Here is a 26,730-nt window from a genome sequence, read left to right as displayed (position 1 = left end):
CTGACGGCAATTCCTATCATACAAGGCTCATCATTACATGTGAATATGCAGGTCATGACAAGATGGTAGCTTACTGTATGCTCCACATCATGCACAATAATCACAGTGCACTGATCTTGCTTGCCATAATCAATGACATCCAATCACTATTTACATCCCTGTTATATTACAGTATCTGGTCATAAGAAATGTTCATCGCATATTACAACTTACGTTTGTAATCAACTTTATTAAGTTCATTCCAAATTTCATTCAATATTGTTTACATTAATTTTGGCAAAATCGTGTGTGAAGTGATCAACAAAATTGCACAAAGTCGCCAACGATCAGATTGGACGTTGCAATTGACGACTTGAAGTGAACTTAGCCTACTAGGCAAAGACTTCAGTATCCCTTTTACCCAGACAACCCATAAAACTACTTTTCAAAATAATTAAAGAGATGCACTAAATTAGATCCTTTACAGTTAATGCAATAACTGAAAGGCAACTTACTGTTAGGAATGTGAATTGCTTTGGATAACCCAAGTATGCATGCATAAACATATAACACGATATATGTATGATAATAAAGATTTACCCGGCGTGTTTGTTTTCGCTCGTGTGCAACTTCGGGTGTTATCCAGTAGAATACACAGTATTATTCTTATTTGTTTTAATGCTATGGTTCAGGTTGAAGGTACAGTGTACAAAGACGATGATAATATACCCAGGGGAGATAACCCGAGACACATGGTTCTTGAGAATGTTTTCAGATTGATTCGAATCAGTCTTCCTTCTACGATAATGGGAAAATCAAACCTTCCCATACAAACTATACACAGTTAATTCACAACTAATATCATGATTCTTTAAAATAAATGGCGTTAGATACAGTTTATCAGTTGTATTAGCAGACTGCCCCAGCCACATGTCCCTTACCATGATGGTGGCCGGGTGAAAGGACGATCACGTGACTTCCACTTCCGACATCGAGAACATTTATTTTCACCACACAATCCATTCCCCGAAGACTTTCGGAGGAAACGATTTCGAAACAAAATAAGGTTATCTCTTATGTAACACAAAAAGAAAACGCGATGGCGTAAACTTAACCTTTACTTGTGCGGGTCAAGGTCACTTAGACAAGCACTTCTGCGAATGTACGACGAACAGTCAGAATAAGTTGGCAACAAAATGTGGACCCGGCAATTCTCTCAAAAACTATTTGCGCTTGTTCGATCAAGCACATCACCTTACTCGTGCAGGAATGCACATGCACAGGTGACACTATCTTTGAGTACCGTAGTCTCTTGTTTAAATTGTTATGTCCACATTCATTGGATCACTTCATCACTGCATGCGTAATGTTATCTGACTGATCAGTGTTAGATCCCAAGAACGGCCCAAGAACGTAGTTAAAAATTTAATGCTCGGGTACATTTATGTGGAAAACTCTTTTGTCAGCAAGCCATAACTTTCAATGTTATTTCAGTTTAGCATTAATATTTTTCTCATTTAACTTATTAATTTATTCTGCCTTTTAATATTTGTTTCTAAAGTTTGTCAGGTTCCTCACACATTTGGATATTTCCAGTCTGAGACTAGATCTAACAAAAAAACAAACACACAAATTAATGTAAGCAGGATGTATTATGTTTTGTTGTTGAGTGTGCAGCAGAAAATATGTCAAATGAATGTTATTGTAAACCTGAAAGGTTGGTTGGTTGGTTGGTTTGTTGTTTAATGCCGCACTCAGCAACATTACAGCTATATGATGGCGGTCTGTAAATAATCGAGTCTGGACCAGACAGTCAGGTGATTGACATCATGAGCATCGATCCACGCAATTGGGATCAATGACATGCATCAACCAAGTCAGCGAGCCTGACCACCCGATCCCGTTAGTCGCCTTTTACGACAAGCATAGTCGCCTTTTACGACAAGCATAGTCGCCTTTTACGGCAAGCATGGGTTGCTGAAGACCTATTCTTCCCCCGGAATCTTCACGGGTCTAAACCTGAAAGGACATGTGATATATCAGTACCCCACAAAACAACACTAGGCTCTACCTATTTAAAGCGTCAGGAACTCCAGACCAAATGACGCTTGATGATGTTGACTCCTTCACACATCTGGACTGTCTGAATGACAGACTAGCTACATGCAACATACCTTTTGTCTCCCCAAAACACATAGCCCCTTGAGTACAGCTGACAAGGGTCAAATGTTTTACTTCCTTCAATACTCAATAAATTGAAAGAATGAAAATATTTCGGCGTAATATATGCCCCAAAATAAAAGTTATAGCATATAAATGAGAATCCCCAAAATGATTACATGTTAATGAGGGCAAAATAAAATACATGCAACTAAGTGCAACTAAGTATATGTATTAGGATGTATAAACAGCACTAGATGGCCAACACAACAAGGTATCAGACCTGACTGGGAAGTGCTATGTACATTATCATAAGAATATGGTATGGGTATGGTAGACATTTTTTCTGAAATGGCTCCATCAGTAATTTACATTAAATAGGTTTGTTTTTGTGCTCATGATCATTGGCCGACATGTTTATCTATCTTGTGATCCTTGTACATATACTTTTTCTGTTATTTCTGTTAATCTTACAAAAATACCAACATTGCTTACATTGTTGAAAGTGTGACACGACCTTTGATCTTGATATTGTGAATAATTAAAATAACAATTAACAATTGGTCACTAGCGTTTTATTACTAACATCCTGTTTGCATCGTCAGTATTGTTACAAACGTGACAAAAGTTGGGGACACTGTAATGAAACGGATGAGCATAGAGAAAAAAGATGTAATGTATTAAAAAATCCAAGGCAGAAGCAAGCAGACTGGGTGTCGGCCAAATCATGATCGTTGAAATTGGGTAGCACGTCAAACACCAGGAACCTGTTTTAACACCTACAAGGGGAATCCCCTTGGTGGCATAATTTTTCTCTTGGGGGACAGTTTTGCCCGTCTTATGTTATTGTCTGTTTTACGCTATATTTGTTGTACATATATTATTTTGGTCAAGCATTTGTGATTAAGTATGCACCAAAGTATTTAAATCTGACTTACTTTCGCTTTAAGCATTCCCTATGTGTATAGATGGTATTCTTTGGTTTTTGAATATGCTTTTACTCCCTTGGGTACAGGGTATGAGATATATTTAAACCAGTGAGTTGACCTTGCAAAGATTATTCTGATTTAAAAATCCCTTGCAGGTGAACCCTCTTTTGTTCATCACTTTTAGTGTGTAACATGATGCATCAGCTGACATTAATCATATGCTTGTCTAACTTACAGTTAATGTAGTGCCTTTGTGCATCATCACTGTAGTTTACGTACATGTTGGCAGATATGTAAAGAAATACAGTTACGCAAGCTGAAAATGCTAAATTGGGTTATAACACAAAGTATTGCTATAATTTTGGTGTTTTTATAAAAATGTGATTTATATTAATTGCATACATGCAGTTCTACCATGACATTTGCAATCCTGTGTTCTGATTTGTCCAATCGCAGTATTGATTCAATGTTAGACCATGATTTGGTCCACCATGTTACAATGCTTGGACATCACATCTGTGGAACTGTATGAAGTCATAATAGTGTTGCTACTTTACCACATACTGACGTCATGTCCACCATGTTACAATGCTTGGACATCACATCTGTAGAACTGTATGAAGTCATAATAGTGGTGCTACTTTTCCACATACTGACGTCATGTCCACCATGTTACAATGCTTGGACATCACATCTGTAGAACTGTATGAAGTCATAATAGTGGTGCTACTTTACTACATACTGACGTCATGTCCACCATGTTACAATGCTTGGACATCACATCTGTAGAACTGTATGAAGTCATAATAGTGGTGCTACTTTACTACATACTGACGTCATGTCCACCATGTTACAATGCTTGGACATCACATCTGTAGAACTGTATGAAGTCATAATAGTGGTGCTACTTTACCACATACTGATGTCATGTCCACCATGTTACAATGCTTGGACATCACATCTGTAGAACTGTATGAAGTCATAATAGTGGTGCTACTTTACCACATACTGATGTCATGTCCACCATGTTACAATGCTTGGACATCACATCTGTAGAACTGTATGAAGTCATAATAGTGGTGCTACTTTACTACATACTGACGTCATGTCCACCATGTTACAATGCTTGGACATCACATCTGTAGAACTGTATGAAGTCATAATAGTGGTGCTACTTTACCACATACTGATGTCATGTCCACCATGTTACAATGCTTGGACATCACATCTGTAGAACTGTATGAAGTCATAATAGTGGTGCTACTTTACTACATACTGACGTCATGTCCACCATGTTACAATGCTTGGACATCACATCTGTAGAACTGTATGAAGTCATAATAGTGTTGCTACTTTACTACATACTGACGTCATGTCCACCATGTTACAATGCTTGGATATCACATCTGTTAAACTGTATGAAGTCATAATAGTGTGGTGTACTTTACAACAAAACATTACAAAGGTCGCTTCATTTTCTCTTGTGATGTCAGTTTGAATATGCTTACTGGACATCTGAATGTGATTTGTTTGTGTCTCCGTGAAGTGGTTAAAGTATTCGTGCAAATTATGGTTGGGTACATAAGCATACAAACCAATCTTCTTGAATTTGCTTTTTCAACATACTGAAAATATACTGAACTGATGCCAAATAGTTCACATTCTTTGTCATTTCGTCATTGTAGAATGAGATAGACCATCTGTGTTTCCAATTTAGAGGTTTTCATATCTTTTAATCATGATATTATAATGTTCATTTTTTTATGTAAATTACAGGTATCTGATCCACGTTTGAAACCTCTACATTGAAAACACAAAAGGTTCTTAAGTAACTAATAATTAATTGGGTATTGGTGATTTGTTTTGCATATTTTGATGAATGCAAGCAATTGAGGGTCCAATGTCTCTCACACAAGATGCAAAATTTGCAAAGCATGTGTACCGTCAACTGGGTGTTGATAGATTATTCATGTTTCATATTTATGGTAAACATGCTCAAGTGTTGTACAGTCCACATGCACTGGGGGTCTGAAAGGATATAACTCGTAGTAGCCACTGCTACTGCTGCCATTGAGCCACGAAATTCCAGCCTAGTTTGGCAAGGGTGGAAACTGGACTTTTATAGTCAGTTAACTCCCTTGCCCTGTATATTATTAGTTAATGTCATTTGTTAAAACAATTATTGTTGACCACTGTTGACTTTTAAGGACAAGGTGCCTGTACTGTCTCTCAACTTGATTGTATAGCTTCTCATGTCTCTTGATGTATTTCATTATTCACATATATGAGTATTATTCTGCAGGTCAGAATACCATAATTAGTAAACACATGATCAAAATACATACATTCATAGGTATATTGGTTCAGTTTACTGTTGACGAATGTATATGTTAACCAAATAATTACCATATATAAGTTACTTGCTGATTGCCTTCAGAGAATCTAATTCCCTATCATTCCCATTAGTGTAATGATCATAAGACGTGTGGGATTCACTACAGCTGATGGCAGTTCTCATGTCTTTGTTACACTAACAGCTTCTGCTGAATGAAGCAAAGTATGGAGACTCATTGCGTCTCCTTGCCAAACACACCATCTGTTATGACATAGGTCTAACAAGTCTTTGAAACCCATTTAGAAGTGATACACATAGGGAAGAGAATTTATAGATGTCAACTTCTTTATTATGAGGAACACAAAGTTTCAGAGGATATATGTACTCCTTCATCAGGTGAATAATCTCTATGAGGCAGAGGACATATATATGTATCTATGAGAACAACAAAAGAAATAAGATTACAAAGATGGAGCTTAACAAGGGAATCAAACAGACAATTAGCGAGGATAGGTGATTAGCGATGGACAAATGGAAGCCAACACTTAACAATAAATTAGTTCTGATAGTTGATAGTGATGGACCACTGGAAGCCAGGGCATAATTGTACAGTGATCAATGGGCAAACGGGAGACCAGAGGTAATTAGCACTGAATTTTTTTGGATTCTGTATATCTGAAACTGACTGACATATTCAGTTTGGAAAGGCAGCAGAGACATGCACTGATTGTATATTGAATACTATAGAAATATTTTTGTAACATGGCAACTTTCCAGTTTCTGATTGTATGTCAACACACTCTAGTTGCCTCTGTAGCTACTTGAAATTTCTTATCCACCAAAGGAAAAACTAGGTAGCTTAAAGACTTTAGTGAGCTGTAACACAGATTTGGGGATGCTTTTGGGAATATGAAACATTCCATGGTACAATGCATTGCACTTGCATAGTCAATGATTAAGCAGTAATCATTAATGTATGTTTGATTCCAGAAATCTGAGGTGTCAGATCGGTTTGTGCAAGCCTTGTCTGATGTTGTCGGAGGTTCAAATGTTTCCACTGGGATGGCAGTGAGAGAACAGCATGGGAGGGACGAGTCGTATCATGAGTGAGTGACATTCTCTAATTCTTCCAACTTCATGACCTATTACCCTGTATGATAAGGAACCCTGCTTATTATAATCAAGAGGTCACTAAAATGATGACTGGTGACCATTATGGTTGCAAACAGATTTGACAGGATTGAAGTGATGATTTCACAGTATTGTACCATCAGATTCAGTTAGTTGAGCTTCATGGTTAGGAAAATAGGACATAGTTAAATTATTTGAAAGAATTGACATGAGCCTGTGCGTAGATACCCAAGGAGCATGTTGCTTTTGTTCACTCTTTGGTTAAGAAATGTAACAGGATGCTGCTGTAATGGTCTACCTGCACCTACCATATATCGCCGTCTATAAAGCGACCCCACGTATAAGGTGCCCCCCCTGTACAAGCCTTCAAAACATCGATGCTAATTTATATACCCTGTCTATATAGCAAATGGGAATGAAGCACATAACCAGTGCATACACAAGCCCTACATCTGCAATAAAAACGTGTTTGTCTTCTGCAGAAAAATATTGTATCCCTTCAGCGAATTCAGGAAAACGAACACATCATAACAATTAAACTTGGTCAGTACAACTTAGAAATTTGAGTTAAAACATCACTAGACATGATGATTTACCGATTAAATTGTATTTCCTGTTCTGATAGGCATTGTTTTATATAGAGAGATTAAGATTACCATGTGTATTGTCTCAGAAACTAAGCCGGAAGGAACAATCAGCTGTGCGCATGTTTCTCGGAATCTATCAGTGCTTTAGTTTTAAATTACCCAATAATATAAGTTTAAAGAATTTTAGTACAATAATCGTATGAATTGTGTCTGAAATTTATCAGGAAAAATTTATTCCAATATGATGTTATTTTAGTTGCCGCTTCACTTTATACATCTGAAATAACTTAATAACCACAGGCCTAACAATCACTATTGCCGGATAGTTTTTCTAATGGAACAACTTGACCAATCACCGGCCATGCTCCCACGCTTTCAATAGCGAAAACTTTTTTGACATATAATAGTCAAACTACATCAAATATATTTCAACAAGTCAATGTTTGGCATTTATTGTATATAAATCCATTCTCTATCCACTAAAGTTTGTTTCAACTTGCAATAGCAGTAATCTGACTGTGGTTGCTGTAAATAATGGTGAGTTGTGCAATCTTCCTATAACTTCACATACGATTTTGCCAAAATTAATGTGAACAATATTGAATGAAATTTTGAATAAAATTGGCATGAATAATCAGGACTAGGAACTGAGGGTAACTAGCAGCTTCTGGTTGGAGCCAGAGATAGGTTGTTGTTTTCTTTGTTTGTTGCACTGAAATATTCAACTACGTGGCAGCAGTCTGTAAAGACAACTACTGGAGTCTGGAACAGACAATCAAGTGATTGCTATTAGGAGCAATGATCCCTGCCATCAGGGAGCCTGAGCCTGACCAACAGATCTTCAGTCACCTCATGACCAGCATGGGACTAATTCTAACTTGGAACTTGTTTATCTTGTTTGTGTTTTCTAGATGCTCCCCACCAGATGTTGTTGTGTTTGCTGAGAGCACGGAGCATGTGAGCCAGATTGCCAAGCTGTGTAATGATAATGAGGTCCCGCTCATCCCCTTTGGCACAGGGACAGGCTTGGAAGGAGGGATCAATGCTTTCAGGGTAGGCGACACAGTGACGTCATTGAGGGTTGGTGACACATTGACACGTCATTGAGTGTAGGCGACACATCATTGAGGGTAGGCGACACAGTGACAAGTCATTGAAGGTTGGCAACATAGTGACACGTCATTGAGGGTAGGCGACACATTGACACATCATTGAAGGTAGGGGACACAATAACACGTCATTGGTCATTGAGGGTAGGCAACACAGTGACACATTATTGAGGGTAGTTGACACAGTGAAAAGTCATTTAGGGTAGGCGACACAGTGACATGTCATTGAAGGTTGATGACACATTGACACGTCACGGAGGGATGGCTACAAAGTGTGATTGAGAGTGGGCTGGACAGGGATACTTCATTGAGGATGCCCTACACAGAATTCTGCATTGGAGATGGGTTAGAAACATATTTTCTTCATTGAGGATTGTAGACAGGGATACTTCATTGAGAATGGGTTAGACAGGGATACTTCATTGAGGATGGGTTAGACAGGGATACTTCTTTGAGGATGACCTTTTGAATACAGCCATGTAATAGCTTTAATGTTGAGTCAATGTATCCCTCTTTGAGGCAAATACTTGGCTCTATTTGCATTTCATTTTCTAACATTACGCTGTCAAATATGCATGAAACGATTGCACATTGGAGGTGATAGGAAGATCCTAATGTATATTTATGATTTCAGGGTGGCGTGACTCTGGACCTGAGTAAGATGGATAAGATACTGTCAGTGCATCAGGAGGACTTTGATGCAGAAGTAGAGGCAGGGGTGTCACGTCAAGGGTTAAACGCCTACCTTCGTGACACAGGATTGATGTTCCCAATTGGTACGATACAGAAAGTATATCACGTTCGATTCAGTTATATCATGTACGGTACCCATTTTGACCTAGGGACCTGAATAAGATTACTTTGAATACCCATCTTGCATTAACAGTAGCCACATATAATGCCATGCAGAATAGGTGTTGGAATCCCATGCTTGTTGCCAGAGCTGACATAGAAAGAGTTGGGTGGTTACTATGTGCGAAGTGTCTGATTAGATATCATTACATGGATTGTTGCTCATCCACCATGGGTTTGTCTGGTCCAGACTTAATGATTTTTGTCTGGTCTTGATGTATCGCTGCCATTATGCTGTTTCAGTGTGTTTTGTATTCTGTGTCTTAATCAATGTTTATCATGTTTGTAGACACAACTTTTGTTTATCTTCTGTCGAACATGCAGATCCGGGAGCAGACGCCTCTCTGTGTGGAATGTGTGCCACCAGTGCGTCAGGCACCAATGCAGTGAGGTACGGGACGATGAGGGAGAACGTCCTCAACATGGAGGTTGTGCTGGCAGACGGCAGAGTTATAAACACAGCTGGGAAGGGCAGACGTACAAAGTGAGGTTACTGACTGAAATGTGTACCCATATTTCATCTAATCACATAATCAGTACCACAGAACCCAGTATTTATTTGTCTCTTGCACCTCTTTGTGTGATGAGAAAAGAATCCTGAACTAAAACACCACACAAACATACGAAACATTGGTCATACTTGTAGATACCACACAAACATATGAAACATTGGTTAAACTTGTAGATACCACACAAACATATGGAGCATTGGTTAAACTTGTAGATACCACACAAACATATGGAGCATTGGTTAAACTTGTAGATACCACACAAACATATGGAGCATTGGTTAAACTTGTAGATGGTGACACGTAATGGCAGGTCCAGTCATCTGAGGCTCCAAAAAGCTCAGTCAGCATTTAGTTTCACCAAACTAATAAATGTCAGAAGGGAACTGAAGTCAGGAACAGATTATTTCACATGGAAAGGATTTTTCATAGACTATTCAGTCCATGAGAGGAAGACTGTGAAACTACTTCTTCTATCTATGTGGATGTTGCAGGAAGACGTCTGCAGGCTACAACCTGACGAACCTGTTTGTGGGCTCCGAGGGCACCCTGGGCATCATCACCAAGGCCACGCTACGTCTCTATGGCATACCTGAAGCAGTACGTTTGGGACGTAGATTTCATGCAGTCAATGTGCTTTGGAAATGAAAATGTTTCCAGTCAAGGATTACTCACCCAAATGGCGGTTCCTTGTGGTACTGTTTACTGTACGTAAATAATGTTGGAAAGAAAGAAAATGTTGATTAATTTTCTCTTTTAGAGAGATTCACTGTATCACACTAATAGGTGCTTTGCATTTGCCTTATTAAAATGACAATGTGATTGGTATAAAATATGAGGTGCTGATTGGCCCTATTTTCCCATCAGACTGTTTCGGCTGTGGTCCACTTTGAGACAGTCCAGGGGGCAGTGGACACGACTGTCAATGTCCTGCAGTGTGGCATCCCCATGGCCAGAATAGGTGAGGCTCGATGAAAGAAAACCTCAAAACACAGATCATGTTTTATTATATACCAGATACAGTATCTCATAATAATATTTAATAATGATAGTATTTTATAATCTAAACTGATATAAGTAGAACACAATTGTACCACTGAATAATTGAGTAGTTGGGGGGTAGCTACACGTAAGTTGGCTGTGCTTGCATGTAATACTTGTCAGAGTGAGTGTGATAAAATATATAGTGTTATCTTTTTATCCCCCCGGCATATTATGCGGGGGGATATAGCAGTCAGCCAGTCCGTCCGTCCGTAATCATTTCCTTTTCTCGGGCAGAATTCGAAAACCATTCAGTGTATTTGATCGAAACTTGGCAAAGCTATCAGGCACATACTGAAGTGGTGCCTTTTGATTTTTTGGGATTTTTCTAATTTTTATTTTTTTAAATTTTTATGGAATGAAGTTGGACATAGACTCAATTGGGGATGGGGTTCGTCTCATAGTGAAGTTAAGGAAGTTAATAAGTTTTAGAAATGTTTATTTTAGAATTTCCATTGCAGCTATTTTGAAATGGGCTAAAAGAAATGTTGGGTCACTTATCTGGTTTGGGACCATAACGTGTTAAAATGGGTGCGGGATATTGATGACTTTGTGACTGTACGCTTGTTTAGTCATTGTTTCTTGTAATTTGTCATTTGTTTGCATAATAAAAACACAGAATACAGAATAGCACATTTACTTGTGGTTACTTTACAGACAGCTGCCGGGAGGATATGTCATCTTTCTGATGACTCTTGTTACACTGGTTGATTAACTAAAGATATGAACAGTGCTTATTCTACCTGTTTGAGTCTTTGTCACATCTTGAACATAAGTATACTTGACTTTCTCAGAATTCTTGGATGAAGTTACTATTGATGCCTTCAACAAGTACAGCAAGTTTGACATGAAAGTGGCGCCCTCTCTGTTCCTGGAGTTCCACGGGCCTGCCAGTGGCCTGGATAACCAAGTCAGTGTTGTGGGTAAGGTGCTACTCCTGTCAACATTCCACTATTTGTAACAAGTTAGCAGGGATATACCCGGGACTCCAAACTAAATATCCCTTGGCATTAAATCATTATTTTCTTCAATATTGTGATTTTTTTAAGTTCTTATTTTCTCACATTCAACAGTATTTTATCAATGTATTCTGAACCTTGAATTCCATGTAATAAAATGTAAAATGAAGCATTAAGAGCTTCCCCTTTTTCATGTTTATTGGGCACGTTATCTGTGAACAGGTGAAGTATAAGTTTCTATATCAACATGAATTGGGAAGGTTTTGGGGAATGTTTACTGACATTTGCTGCAGCCTTGGGTCCTACTATCAGCCTCTGGGGAGCCTTAGGTAGAGAGAAGGTCAAGGGTGGGGCAATTAACGGTACAATCGGGGGACCATGTTGGAATGTGTAGCAGATGTGTGCATTCCTGGATAATAAGGTCAACTTGGATATGAATGTGAACTCTGATTATTAATGACTCAGTAATAAGGCTTAAAGATAAACTAATTGGTTCTCAGGCAATGGCTTTTGAAAAAATAGTGTGGTCGGGTGGTGTTTTTCTTGTTCAAACACGTCTTTAACCAAATAAACATTTGTGTACAGTCAACCTGGGAAAGGGCCTCCCTAAATAAATGTATTTGTTGCTGTGTAAAATACTGGAGTACAGTATTTGGCTACAACTGGACTACCAGTGTGTGCATAATACACTCGTACAATGAGCTTTTAATTATATTTCACGACGAGAAGACATTATGGTGAGCACACAACATGGAAGAAGCATGTCAACAAATCTGTTCTGAAGTACACAAGTCAGTCCTGTCACAACACTATCTGACTATACACTATCTGGACTTAATTTGTAATCCATATTACTTTTATCCAAGATTTCATTCAAGTTTATTTACATTAATTTCGGCGAAATCGTGTTTGAACTCATTGGCAAATCACATCAACTCACCATGAAACGAACTTTAGTTGCAAGGAAATCACCCATTAATAGGGAAGAAAATGTGTGAACAGCTGATTGCTATTTCCGGCTTATTTTCTGAGACAAACACATGTAATCTTAATCTCTGTGCATGAAACATTGTCTGGCATACAGTACACAAATACCATTGAATTTGTAAATCATCACATCTTGCGATGTTTTCTCGTAAATTTCATGTTTTCATTGACCAGACTGCATGCTATATTGGATCGCATTGTTTTTAAGTATTGTAGCATTTCACTGCCGGAGTTGTTTGTTGCTATTTGGAATCGATTTCGTAGCTGTGTTGTTTGAATCCAGTTGTCTTATCGATTATTGGTTACGCGTGGCCTGCCACTCCAAGGATGGTCTCTGACTGCATTCGTCTGTTGCCATGTTGCCATAAACACCAAATGGTGTTTCTGTGGACTTTAAATTGTCTTGCAACATCATGTTGAGTCGATTCTGCTTCAAGCATACCAATGGCTTGCAGATGCTCATTTTCGGACAGGTGTGGCATTTTGTAATGTTGAATAATTGCGTAATTTTGTTGTTTATCTGAGTGGTTGTTGTCATCACGATGCTAAACACTCCATATGGAATCCCGTTAACGCACATGTTTTATACCCATTCTTGGGTAGTGAAATGCATGGGGCTTGCATAAAAGTCAACTTTTGCATGGAATGCATGCTTTTCTGTAGCAGTTGCGTTTTTGTGACTTGATTCCATACATGTACTACAATATTGAAAACCAAACTTTACTTGTTTGAAAAATACACTAAAATATTGGTATCACAGGAACTTTTGTTGTTGAGTATATAATAGTTCCCATTTATAACCATTTTAGCCACTTGAATTTCAAGAAAAACGAAATAAAAAATCTATAAAAACTATTTTTTGCTTTCGTAAACTAGCTCTTGCAATAAAATGTGCTACCGCAGACTATATTTAGTAAACAAATATTGAAAACTCTCAACATCGCTTGGCGTTTTTAATAATATTGCGTGTAGAGATGATAGATCACTGGGAGGAGCTTATGCACACTCGATGACCCCTGATGTCACTGGGCATTGTTTCGCCGGTGTGACTGGCAACAAAATACTACAAATTACGTCATAGGTTGTTGTCACGTGTTTGAAAAGTTTGTGGTACTGTATTCTAAAGGTAGGCCAAATGCTAATATTAATACTAATACTAACAGTACCATTATCTATATAATCTTTTTACTTATCCTGCATTATACCTTGATGCATCTACTGCTTACCTTATGACAGAAATGAAGTTGTGCAAGGTGTCGGCTTAAGAAATATAAAGTGGTCTGGTCCAAATTAAGTTCGAAGCCCGACCCTTACACAGCTTGCCATGTGACCAAAGGGAAGTGATGATGTCATGGATCTTTCATCACTGACGACTCCGGCTTCTGCTAGGATTACTGCCTTGCCAGACATGGCGATGATGGCTGCGTCTGAGAGTTAACCTCTACACCTGCGCACAGCCAGTTACCAACTGCGCCTCCCAGGTTCCTGCCAGTGCCTCCCACATATGTGCACATCTGTATCCAGCGCCTGCGCCTGTGTACCAGCCGATAGTGCCTGCCGATAGTGCCAGCACCTCTGGCGACTTACGTACCACAAACACTTCCATCAACCAGCGCCTGCCACTCATCCAGCAATTGTGGTCCCGCTAAAGCCTGCTGTTCATCAGAATCCTTCAGTACTGTCTACACCTTCAACGTCTTTCAGTAGGTTTGATACACCTCCCCCTGCCTGGGTAGCCTGACCCGGTGTCTCTTCCAAGTGCTCATCTAGATCTTCAGATCTAAGTGCCGTTGTAGATCCGTTCTAGATTCACAACGCAAAAATTATGCTTGTAGTCATCGGAACGTTCCATTCTCTGTCAACTCAAGTTTGTTTCCAGGTGGCAATAATGATAATCTGACTGTGATTGCTGTAAATCACGGGGAGTTGTATGATTTACCGACCACTTCACACACGGTGTCGCCGAAATTCATGTAAAACATTATTGAATGAAATTTGGAATAAAATTAATAAAATAAGTTACAAACCTAAGTCCAGATGTACAGTGAACACTTTTTGTAACCAGATAGTGTAATTACCTGATTGTGTACTTCAGTAGGGCCTACAGATTTGTTGACATGGTATTTCCAGTGTTGCATGCAATGCTCACGTTACTGTTTTTACATTGGGAAAAAAACATCAGAACTCATTGTGGCGTGCATAATGCACACCTACTTTACCCAGCTGTGTTTTTTAACAGTTTGCACTATACTCAAGAAAATACACTACTTGATGGGAAATACATAAATGAATAAAATGAATATAGACTGTACATGTATGTTGCAATGCGCATCTGATACATTTTCTACATTATGCCCCACCATATCGTGCATACTTTTGTCCTTACATACTCCTTTATCATACAAGCTTTATCTGGAGCCCTGTGTAACACCTGATCCCATGCTTAGGGATATGGTCAGGGCATTGGCCGAGGAGTTCTTCAGATTAGCACTCTTCTCAGTGTTCAAGGCGGCCAGGTTTGGAAGGAGATTTTTCTATCCCTGCCTTTGAAGTTGTTGTCCAGGCACATGATTTGGATGAGGACCTCCATTTGTACTAAAGGTACTGCACTCTGGGTACCGTAGACCTGGCTGTAGACCCTCTACCGACCACAGCTACCACCTTGGCTCTACCCCAGAAAGCAACATCAGAAACTGGGTTCCAACATAGATATGCTGTTGAAGAAGAGAGCCAAAGAGATTTACACCAGGCTTCTCCTCTCCCATCTATCTAGACTCGGCAAGATGTAAATGATTGACAATCTCTCTATTCAATTAGCGCTACTTGAAACGTCCACCTTACTCCCGCGTCACAACATTGAGACTGCTCAGGAGCAGTGTCAGCGCTTACAATTCCCTGATCAGTCGCGACTTGCAGGATATGTACCTGCATGTACCTATTCATGCCAACAGCTGCAGGTTCCGCAGGTTCCTCAGGTTCCACTTCAATGAGGTCCACAACCAATGGGCGGTCCTCTCCCTTGGCATTTCAGTGGCCCAGTGGATATTTACACAACTCAACCAAACCAGTAGCTGCCTTCCTACGACTGAGGACATCTGGTTTAAGTCATACATAGACGACTGTCTCCTGAGTCATCCGGACACGGTTACCCTGGTCTGCAGGCGTCTACTGTATCAACTGATATGTGTAGTTAATGAGGAGATGATTCCATCCCACTGACTCAGTGCCAGGGGACAGATGGTTCAAGATACTGCGCCATCTTTAATCTGCCCTTTGACCATCCCTCACACTTCACCAGTGGCAAGTGTTGCTGGGGCTGCTCACATTACCACTTCCGTTTGGTCACGTGGCAAGCTGTGTAAGGGTCAGGCTTCAGACTTGATTGGGTCAACTTTTTATTTCTTCAGCCGAGACCTCGCACAGTTCGTTTCTGTCATGAGGTAAGCAGTCAATGCATTGAGGAGTAATGCAGGATAAGTATTCAAATTTTAAAAATATTTAGATTTTATTAACACTATATACTAATAACCAAATGCTGATATTGGTACGAATATAAATAACTAAATGCTAATATCGGTACAAATACTAAAAACTAAGTGCTAATATTGGTACGAATACTAATAACTGCATGCTAATATTGGTACGAATACTAATAACTGAATGTTAATATTGGTACGAATACTTATAATTAAGTGCTAGTATTAATATGAATACTAACTACTCTATTTGCTTACTCTTGGTTAGGTGACACAATCACATTACATCTGTGACTGCCACACATGATGGCTAGTGAGATTAGTCATATGCCGTGTTTACTTGTGCTGCTGGTCCCTGTGATTGGCAGATGTGAAACACACTGAAAACAATGATATTACAGGGGCTGCAATATGGCTGAGATGATCCTGACTACAGGACAGGTTTTCTTTGCAGAGGAACTGTGTCAGATGAATGGCGGCTCGGACTTCCGCTGGGCCAAGGATGCTGAAGAGAGAAACAGACTGTGGAGAGCCAGGCATGACATCATCTATGCATGTATGGCTCTGAAACCAGGATCAAAGGTGAAAGCATGAAACTTGAATAAATACCGATACCATCAGCAACTGGGAAAGAATAAGTGGATAAGTAGATCTATCATCTTCACAAAACACAGCCATTGCACATACTGTGGTCTTATATAAGTGAGCAACACATGTTTTTAATATAATTGATAGACTTTTACCTAACACCTTTACTCTGATAGGTTTGTAATAACGTTATAACTCTACCCTTTCCTACTCTATCTGGAAAGAGTGTTTCCCACAGTACGGACAGAGTTGACTACACACCAGCCTAGGAAGAACATCTTTCAGGGCAACATTGAACGAAAGATTATCATTTTGTTCGCGAATGATTTGAGTTCATCTCTATCAGAATTCTGTAGACAAGTTGTGATACAGATACTGATAACCTCTGTGACAGTTGACATCTTTAACATTGTCTCCTTATCACAGCCCTATTCAACTGATGTCTGCGTGCCCATCTCAAGACTGCCTGAAGTCATCCTCAAGTCTAAGGATTTCATCAATGAAGCGGGAGTAATAGGTAGGCTGGTACAGCCATGTTGTGGTACAACTGACGTGCAGTTACATTATTTCATGCCTCAGATTTGTGTTTGACTATTACTCTCTTCTTTAGGTAAGAATACTTTCCTATGCATGACTGGAGAAGTGCAGGTCAAAAAGGAACATTTCCATAGCCTATCCAGGGCTACTTGGTGTCAATGTTTGTCCTGTACAACAGTACCTGGTTGTCATGGTTGTTGCTGTGACAGATGATTCTCCTCTAACTGAGTGAGTGAGTGAGTTTGGCTTAACACCACTTTGTACAGTATTTACAAATATCACGGCATGTCAGCTTGATGTGAGAGGAAAGGCTGAAGTGATGCAGGTGCTAGATGTTTACCACTTTGGTGAAACCCACAGTCTTATGGTGCTGACTCACCTAGATATGGTTTCAGGGTGAATATGGGATTTGTAACCTCATCATAGGTTTCTGTCACGCCTAAGGGACACAACTCTGGGCCACCTATACCCTCTCCTCAGACCTGTATCTTGACTTCATGGCTGTAGACATTTTTTCTCTTTGTTAGTTATGGTTGCTCTGACACAAATGTGTGTTTGTGTGTATTATGTTGCCAAGGCAACTCTTTTACTTTTTCTGGTTCACTGATCCTCTGCTTACTAATAACCTAGGGATTGTTGATAGACAAGTACATTTTAGTCACTATGTGCTTTTTTATTTCGCATGATGTTGGGTCAGTCAGTTTGTGGGAGAAAATTAACAATATTATGCTTTATGTGCAATATTTACTTCTGGAGAGGCTCTGTTCTCTTCATGACGCCGTGATATAACTTGAGTACTGTTAAAAGCGTCGTTAAACCCAACTCACTCACTGTTCTCTTTATGAGGGGTTTGCAGTGGCCAGAGACTACATATATGTAGTAGTATTTTAAAAGTCGACAGTTCCTCTAATTTTGTTTGATTTTCATGGATGGATGTTTTTTTAATAATTCGCCAAAGATTGAGTGGTTGGGCAAATGAAAATATTTTTGAGCTGTTTATATTCAAATTTGTTATTGTAGCTTTTGGGTCCAGGATGACTACTACCGGGTAGATAGCGGTAAATCCAGTGTCAGACAAGTGGGATATGAACTAGTAACACTTTGTTTCAGGCCCCATAGTTGGGCATGTAGGAGACGGCAATTTCCACGTCTTCTTCCCAGTTGACCGCACTGACCCTGAAGATGTTCAAAAGGTCAAGGACGTTGCTGTTAAAATGGCCAAGTGAGTAGTAATCTGTTTTGTATGATTTTCATTTCAGCGCCAATAATCAGTCACGCTGGTGATGGCAATTTTCATTGTGCGTTACTTCCCCTTGAAAACAGCATGGAAGAGAAGCAACAAGCCGAAGAGCTGGCAGAGAAAATAGCTCTGTGAGTTCAAGTGTTGATACTACAGTCTTCACAAACCTAACTGTTGCTCTAACATGGAGGCTTACTGACCGTTTATGCTCACATTTCATATGTTTCTTGCCTCTAGATATGGACTGAAGCAAATGTGTGTTTGTGCGTACTATATTGCCAAGGCTAGATATAGACTGAAGCAAAGTAAAGACATTTTGTATTATTTCTGTGCCTGTCGTAGTGCATGCTTCGTCTCCATACTTGAACTGATCAAACACAATGTATCTATTGCATAGGATGGCCATTGTAATATATTGTCTTTAAGAAAGTGTCATAAAACAGGAAAAAACAGTAACTTAAAGACATGGGAGAAAATTATTATTTGAGGAATTGGTTTTCATTTATTCCCTAATTTTTGGAAATTGTTCATAAATAGTTTTCATCTTTTTCTCAGTGGTGCTCGGGTTATGAATAAATTGGTTTGGTGTATTTTGGAAAGCAAGTATCAGTAGGAAAAGTGATAGTGTAGGGGGTGTGGTTGGTGTTATTCTCCTTACAACATTTGGTCCTGAGTTGCCTGTGTCGCCATGCTGACACAGATTGTATATACAGCATGTTGTCCTGCGTCGTCTGTGTCACCATGGTAACACAGATTGCATATAGCATGTTGTCCTGTGTCGCCATGCTGACACAGATTGCATATAGCATGTTGTCCTGTTTTACCATTATAACACAGATTGTATATAGCATGTTGTCCTGTGTCTCCATGCTGACACAGATTGTATATGGCACGTTGTTCTGTGTCACCTTGCTGACAAAGATTGTATATGGCATATCGGCCTGTGTAAAACCATGCTGACACATATTGTAAATACAGCATGTTGCCCTGTGTCGCCATGCTGAAAGATTGTATATAGCATGTTTTCCTGTGCCGCCATGCTGACACAGATGGTATATAGCATGTTGTCCTGTGTCGCCATGCTGACAAAGATTGTATATGGCATATCGGCCTGTGTAAAACCATGCTGACACAGATGGTATATAGCATGTTGTCCTGTGTCGCCATGCTGACACAGATGGTATATAGCATGTTTTCCTGTGCCGCCATGCTGACACAGATGGTATATAGCATGTCGTCCTGTGTCGCCATGCTGACACAGATGGTATATAGCATGTTGTCCTGTGTCGCCATGCTGACACAGATGGTATATAGCATGTTGTCCTGTGTCGCCATGCTGACACAGATGGTATATAGCATGTCGTCCTGTGTCGCCATGCTGACACAGATTGTATATAGCATGTTGTCCTGTATCCTATGGCAGTGTTTATCATCAAGCCGTTAAGACAGAGGTCCCTCTTATACTTGAAATCGACTGTCTTCTTAATGTTTGCATAATTTGTAATTTTTCACAAGTATGGAATGATTTGGGGACATGAGATAGTCTTTGTTTATAATTACCGTATTTGACGTAAAAAGCGCCCCACTCTAATAAGCGCACACGGCGATATTTATTAATATATTGGCTTATGATCAATCCCAATTAGCACCCCTTCCTATTGATCAATGTACACAAGACTTATTTATTCGTGTATAATACGCACTCGTGTGTTACATGCACCTTTAATTATGGGCAATTAAATTCTGGAAAAATATGTCTGTCTTATATAAACATTTCAGGCTGTCAGCATAAACCAAGAAAGTTATCTCTCAGCTTTTTTTCGCCAAAATACCATTCTAATAAGAGCCCCTATTTCTAATTTTGAGAGCGCCCTGGGCGCTTATTACGTCGAATACGGTAAGGGCATATTACATGAGTTTCGGTTTGATTTTAATTTATGTCATGTTTCATGATTAAACCCTTTCCAATTAGAATTTAGGGAGATATTGTTTCGATCTGTCAGAGAATTTAACACAGTTATCTCCCTTTGTTCACGTTTCCAGACTCGGTCTGTCTATGGATGGGACTTGCACAGGGGAGCATGGTATAGGCATCGGCAAGAGGATGTTGCTTCGGGAGGAGATCGGCGATACAACTCTAGGGGTCATGCAGCAACTCAAGACAACCTTTGACCCAAAGGGTATACTTAACCCTGGCAAGGTCTTGGTTTAAGGACATAATTCCACAGACTGAAGAATAGTCAACAGAACTCGATCTTGTCAATCGATGAATAATGAACTGAGGTGAAAATTTAAATAGTAAACTTGTTGTTGACTTATGACACAATTGTACAATAAGCAATGATTTCAAATGATATTGTATCATATACTTGGGATTACTTTATACAGGTTTGTCATCATACATGCTCGGCACATGTAGACTCATGGTGGATCGAATATCCATCATGTGGACATATGATGACAAAGTAGTGGTATATGTTGGTTGTTGTCATGAGTCAGTTGATAATGTAACTGAAACCACTCAAATATTCAGTTCACTTGTACCTGACTGTATTAGATATTTTGTGAGAACAGTTTGAATATTTATAGGATATATTTGCCACATTTGTATTTACTGGTTTTTGTTAATACTGACAAAGTATGTGGATGCATGATATGTGCCTTATCAGTTTTAAGCCACTCCAAACGGTGGTTTCTGCAGACAATAAATGGCAGTTTTTCGTCTACCTGCAAATGGCTGCACAGTGATCCAGATAGCTGCATGTTTGGGTCAGATGTGAGTTGCTTGTTGACGTAAACACATTAGAACTTACAAATTCAAACGTTTAACTACACACTACATTATTGCCCAATGTGGCCTTGGATGCCTGTATTTGTTTGCAGACCTTTATTTAGTGATTGAACACAGCCCCACCTGTACATGAACCTCTGCTTACATGGGTTCCAACAAAGTGCTGAAGGTCTGCAACCTGCCTCACATGCAGTTGTATAACTGAATTAAGTACACTCATTAAGTTTGTTATGCTTTATTCTTTATGGCATCAGTTTTCTGGAATGTATTCATTATTTGTTACAGACTGCTCATGATGTTCTGTGATGGTGGTTTCGTGTGTTGGTGGCATTATATTCTTTCTTTGTATGGCCTTTTCTTTTGGCTTTGTGAAATACAGGTTGGAAAACAGTGAAATACTCCACAGTTAATTGCAGCATAAATACCTCACTGATACACTCAGGAGATCTCAGATATTAAACACTCAAAAGAGATATAGTGAAGGATTGGTTTTCGGGTTGTGAGATATTGAACTCACGTAATGAAGCATTTAGTCTCGATGTGTGAGATACATGATAGCGATATAGCAAAGTATTTGTGAGACTAAGGACATGGCCTACCTTCAGCTCGTAGACATGCCCTTCAGTCCATCTACCTCTGTAGCATGCATAAAATAACTCATTCATGGAGACAGGTACTCCATTAGGTTTAACATGTCATGTGCATATACACAATCAGGTTGGCAACAATTTTATGTGGTGCCTTTATGTGGTGAGCTCAGGATTTGACAAGTATGCTGGTCTGCTGGACAAGTATGCTGGTCAAGTGAGATGAGTATATTGGTCCCAAAGACAAGTATGCTGGTCCGCTAGACAAGTATGTTGGTCAAGTGAGATGAGTATATAGGTCCCCAAGACAAGTAAGCTGGTCAAGTGAGATGAGTATATTGGTCCGCTAGACAAGTATGCTGGTCTTTTAGACAAGTATGCTGGTCAAGTTAGATGAGTATATTGGTCCACTAGACAAGTATGCTGGTCAAGTGAGATAAGTATTGGTCCACTAGACAAGTATGCTGGTCAAGTGAGATAAGTATTGGTCCACTAGACAAGTATGCTGGTCAAGTGAGATAAGTATTGGTCCACTAGACAAGTATGTTGGTCAAGTGAGATAAGTATTGGTCCACTAGACAAGTATGCTGGTCAAGTGAGATGAGTATTGGTCCACTAGACAAGTATGTTGGTCAAGTGAGATAAGTATTGGTCCACTAGACAAGTATGCTGGTCAATTGAGATAAGTATTGGTCCACTAGACAAGTATGCTGGTCAAGTGAGATGAGTATTGGTCCACTAGACAAGTATGCTGGTCAATTGAGATAAGTATTGGTCCACTAGACAAGTATGCTGGTCCGCTAGACAAGTATGCTGGTCAATTGAGATAAGTATTGGTCCACTAGACAAGTATGCTGGTCCGCTAGACAAGTATGCTGGTCAATTGAGATAAGTATTGGTCCACTAGACAAGTTTGTTGGTCAAGTGAGATGAGTATTGGTCCACTAGACAAGTATGCTGGTCAAGTGAGATGAGTATAGGTCTGCTGGACAAGTATGCTGGTCAGGTGAGATGAGTATTGGTCCACTAGACAAGTATGCTGGTCAGGTGAGATGAGTATTGGTCCACTAGACAAGTATGCTGGTCAGGTGAGATGAGTATTGGTCCACTAGACAAGTATGCTGGTCAGGTGAGATGAGTATTGGTCTGCTGGACAAGTATGCTGGTCCATCAGACAAACACTAGTAATGGTAAATATTAATTAGGACCAGTAACTTGAAATCAAGGCTGTCCAAATTGCTTGTGCTAAATATGAAAGTGACTTTTTGTTTTTGAAAAGAATGAAAGAACAGTAATTGATAGAGTATGTGTGCAAAAACAATGATAATGTGGCACAATTGTTTTAACCTAATGCTTTGCTATCTAACACATTTTCTATGGGACCAGTGATTTTCCTGTGACATGTGCCCTGTTGCCCATGAAACAGGTGAGACCCTGTGATCTCCAGGGAGTGGGACGTGATGTTCAATCAATCATGGGCACAAGCACAGCTAAGTCATGTGCCTGCAGCTCAAGTATTATTCCAAGCATATTAAACAGTATGTCATCATCAGGGTGACTTTGTACACATGAAAACATAAGGTCACCTTTATATCACAAAAAAAAAGTTCTATTACAAAACAAACAATTTCGTTGGTAGGATGAATATTGGTTGTTGATTATCCAACCACTCCAGCCCAAATTCACAATTTTACTAATTAAAATAAAGAAGAAGTGCATGTTAAGAATGAAATAAATCACAATCGTCACTGCTGGTCGTCAGGGCAGTTTACATCAAAAAGTGCAATTATGGAATGGATTATAACTATGGCCAAAATATATACAGTCAAACACCGTTGTGTTGAAGTTGAAGGGACCTACGTAAATAGTTCGACTTATCTGAGGTTTGAAACAACTGAAAATGATATATAAAGAAAGAAAGAGGGACCAAGCTTTTTCTATAAGAGAACCATACGTTTGACACATTAAAGTTCAACACAGCTGTGTTTGACTTTACATAAGACTGTAAAGTATGTAAAACTAGAAAACTAGAGTTGTGATTATTTTATGGTAGGTAAATGTTTCTGGTAATTTCAGTTTACTTCTGTATTTTCCCTGGTCCCATAGTTGACAATAGTTGAGGGTACTTTATCATGTTGTGTCAGTGTGTGCTGAAACATGGAAACCAGCTGTAAATGTGATTCCTACTTTGTCAACAACTTCATGATCTCACAGTCTACTTGGATGCATAGAATTAATATTGTGTCATGTTAATAGGTTTGCAAAGTTGTCATTTGAACGACAAAAATCTTTTCCCGTGTTAGGTCACTTATCTTACAGACTTTTTTTTCGCATGTATTTTCCCACAAACTGTAGGATCTGTGTTTGATTGAAATAGAATTCGAAAAACAAAATTGAATTTCACATGATCATATTAATAAGAGAGTTTTTTCTCCTTGTTTACCAATTTCAAAGTGTTTTTCATAACTGCAATTTGTTAACGGATAGAGAGGAAAAATACTTTTGTGAAATATTAGGTTGATGAATGAGTATGAAGTACCGGTAATATAAAACCAAATGCCCCAACATGTCAAGTCAGTATTGATGATGTTGATTGAAAACTGCTTGGCTGATAGGATAGATACAGAAGCATGGCCCCGAGATCTGTTGTATTTAGTCTGTGCTATTGTTAATCCCAGCTCAACTAATAGGATCTTCATAGTTGCCTGCCAATGAATCATTCATGTATCCTAATCATTACATTCCTTATTTACCATACACAATGCTGGCTTCAGGAGGTAGGTTTATGAGATTTATCTAATTGGTATAGTACCACTACGATAGCACTCCTTTCAAATACTCTGCTTTAATTAAATATTTCTGTATGATTCTTTAAATACTGTAAAATGAAATTAAAGTTAAAATTTGTAAAAAGGTTGTGCTGATGTCAAGAAATGTGAATCGTCTCATGTGACTTCAAATAGAGCTTTTGAAAATAGGAATGTGTTCCCGGACAGCTCTCTCTGTAAATGTTGGTATACCAAAACATTCTCACCTGAGCAGGTAAGTATTGATTGAAATGCAGTCATGCACTCAAATCACTATTTTCTGAATCAATAAAGAATCTTTTCCCTGTGACTATTGGGATTATGATGGCCGTGAGAATTAATATCACATATTCATATATATTATAGTTTTTTGCTCAGGTTATTATTTAGCTGTCTGAATGTATTCATTTCAGATGTGTGGGGTATGATTCATTGTTGATTATATGACTCAGTGGAAATATCCTAACTACATAGATATGAATTTTCTCAACATTACTCATCACAGTCTTCTGTGTGATAAAAGCTGAGTTAGGAACACTCTTTAGCTTGACATGCTTGACTTTTGACAGTTAGGTGCTACTGCTTGACGTAATGTAGAAAGAACCCAGCCCTGCCAATGCATTTTTATAAGCAAAATATATATTGATGTGTTGTAGAAGTTATTTGAATTTGTTCTTTGTAGTTTTATAATGCTCATCACTTTTAACTTTGTTATGAGGTCTTAACTTTGTTTTCATTAATTTTGTATCACTAATCTGTGTGAATCAGATTATCATTTCCGTGTACAAATACATGCTATTGTTAACTTTCTCTATGTTACTCAGGGGGAGCTTAACATAATAAGGATCTTCCTGGATCTAACTCAGCAACCCTATGTGTTTTCTGCAGTAAATATACATGTGGTTAGGTTTTCCAGTTTTTCCAGGCAGCTGTATGTTGAGAAGAGCTGAGTGCAAGTGCATCATACCTGCCAACAGGGAGAGCCCTCTTAAACCCTCCTCTTAAAGAAGTGGCCGTGGGGGGATTGGAATTGGTAACCCACCTATGCTGGTTATAAGGCAACTAACTGCATTGAGTTGACAAGTCCAGTGACTTGGTTAAATGCGTGTCGTCATACACCAGTGACTTGGATCATATCTCTTTATATCAATCACTGGTGACTTGATTATTTACTGGCTTGAATATGAGTTGTTGAGTGTGATATTTTCAACAAACAAACAAAAAACTTTAAGAAGGAAATTGATGTGGACAGGTTTGTAGCCACCTGTGTTGTTGGCACATGCACTAAGCTTTACTTGAAAGTTCTGTTTAGGCTATTAAACAGTATAGTTCCACCTCTGTGGTGGATAGAGCATCTGCCTGGAGAGAGGAAGGTCGGTGGTTCAATCCCCTGGCCAACACATTATCAAAGAAAATTAGAAGATTTACATGTTGTTAACTTACCTGGCATCAGGTGTACTGTGTACAGTGTGCTGTGTACTGTGTACAGTGCACTGTGTACTGTGTACAGTGTACAGTGTCTGAGTGACCACTAGGGCTAAGGCGGGTAGCTCGGGTACTCGGGTCAGGTGGGTCCTGAGTAGGACCCGGGTACCCACAGGACTACCTGGACTCGTGGTTAGATATGTTGTTTAATGACAAAAACTCACTATAGCTCAGTGGTGACACTGCAAGTCGCTAATGTTCACATTCCTTTTGACTTGTATAGGTTTGAGTAAACATAAAGCCTCAGTCAACTTCACTGTATGCATGATCTCTTCGTTCTATACATGTATCTAAACAGTTCTTGCCAGGGCTGCGGTAAGACAATTCCCAATCAGACATTTTGCAACTCTTGAGAGCTACAGCGGGTACCCGGGTAGGGTCAGGTTATGAGGGGTTAGGTACCCAGGTAGGAAATTTAGACTCATCCAAGCCCTAATGGCTTGAACACGACGTTAAACCCTGCTTCACCTCATCTTAGCATGGTGGAGACTTAAAGTCAAGATAAGATGCAGTTCAGCATGGCTTTGTTTGACTGTGGCTGAGGCACGAGCACCAACTGTAGATGCCCCTCCTGTCCACACACCCAGCAGCTTCATCTCATTACAATGATACCTGGACTACCTGTGCAGGTAGTTGCTTTT

The 26,730-nt window shown here is 39.2% G+C and overlaps 1 protein-coding gene across 1 annotated transcript; it reads left to right on the top strand.

The window, feature by feature from the left end:
* The first annotated feature begins 1,148 nt into the window (after nt 1-1,148).
* Nucleotides 1,149-26,118, top strand: LOC139454215 (probable D-lactate dehydrogenase, mitochondrial). Its single transcript, XM_071235792.1, has 12 exons — nt 1,149-1,262; nt 6,394-6,509; nt 8,033-8,174; nt 8,865-9,006; nt 9,407-9,566; nt 10,086-10,191; nt 10,459-10,552; nt 11,427-11,555; nt 16,509-16,636; nt 17,069-17,159; nt 18,290-18,401; nt 20,463-26,118. The coding sequence occupies exons 1-12, from the start codon at nt 1,176-1,178 to the stop codon at nt 20,629-20,631; spliced, it is 1,476 nt and encodes a 491-aa protein (XP_071091893.1). The 5' UTR covers nt 1,149-1,175; the 3' UTR covers nt 20,632-26,118.
* The last annotated feature ends 612 nt before the right edge of the window (nt 26,119-26,730 follow it).

Source organism: Haliotis cracherodii, unplaced genomic scaffold (genome assembly GCF_022045235.1).
Source record: "Haliotis cracherodii isolate W230 unplaced genomic scaffold, xgHalCrac1.p SCAF_10, whole genome shotgun sequence".
NCBI lineage: Eukaryota > Metazoa > Mollusca > Gastropoda > Lepetellida > Haliotidae > Haliotis > Haliotis cracherodii.
This window is presented reverse-complemented; position numbering and strand designations above follow the sequence as displayed.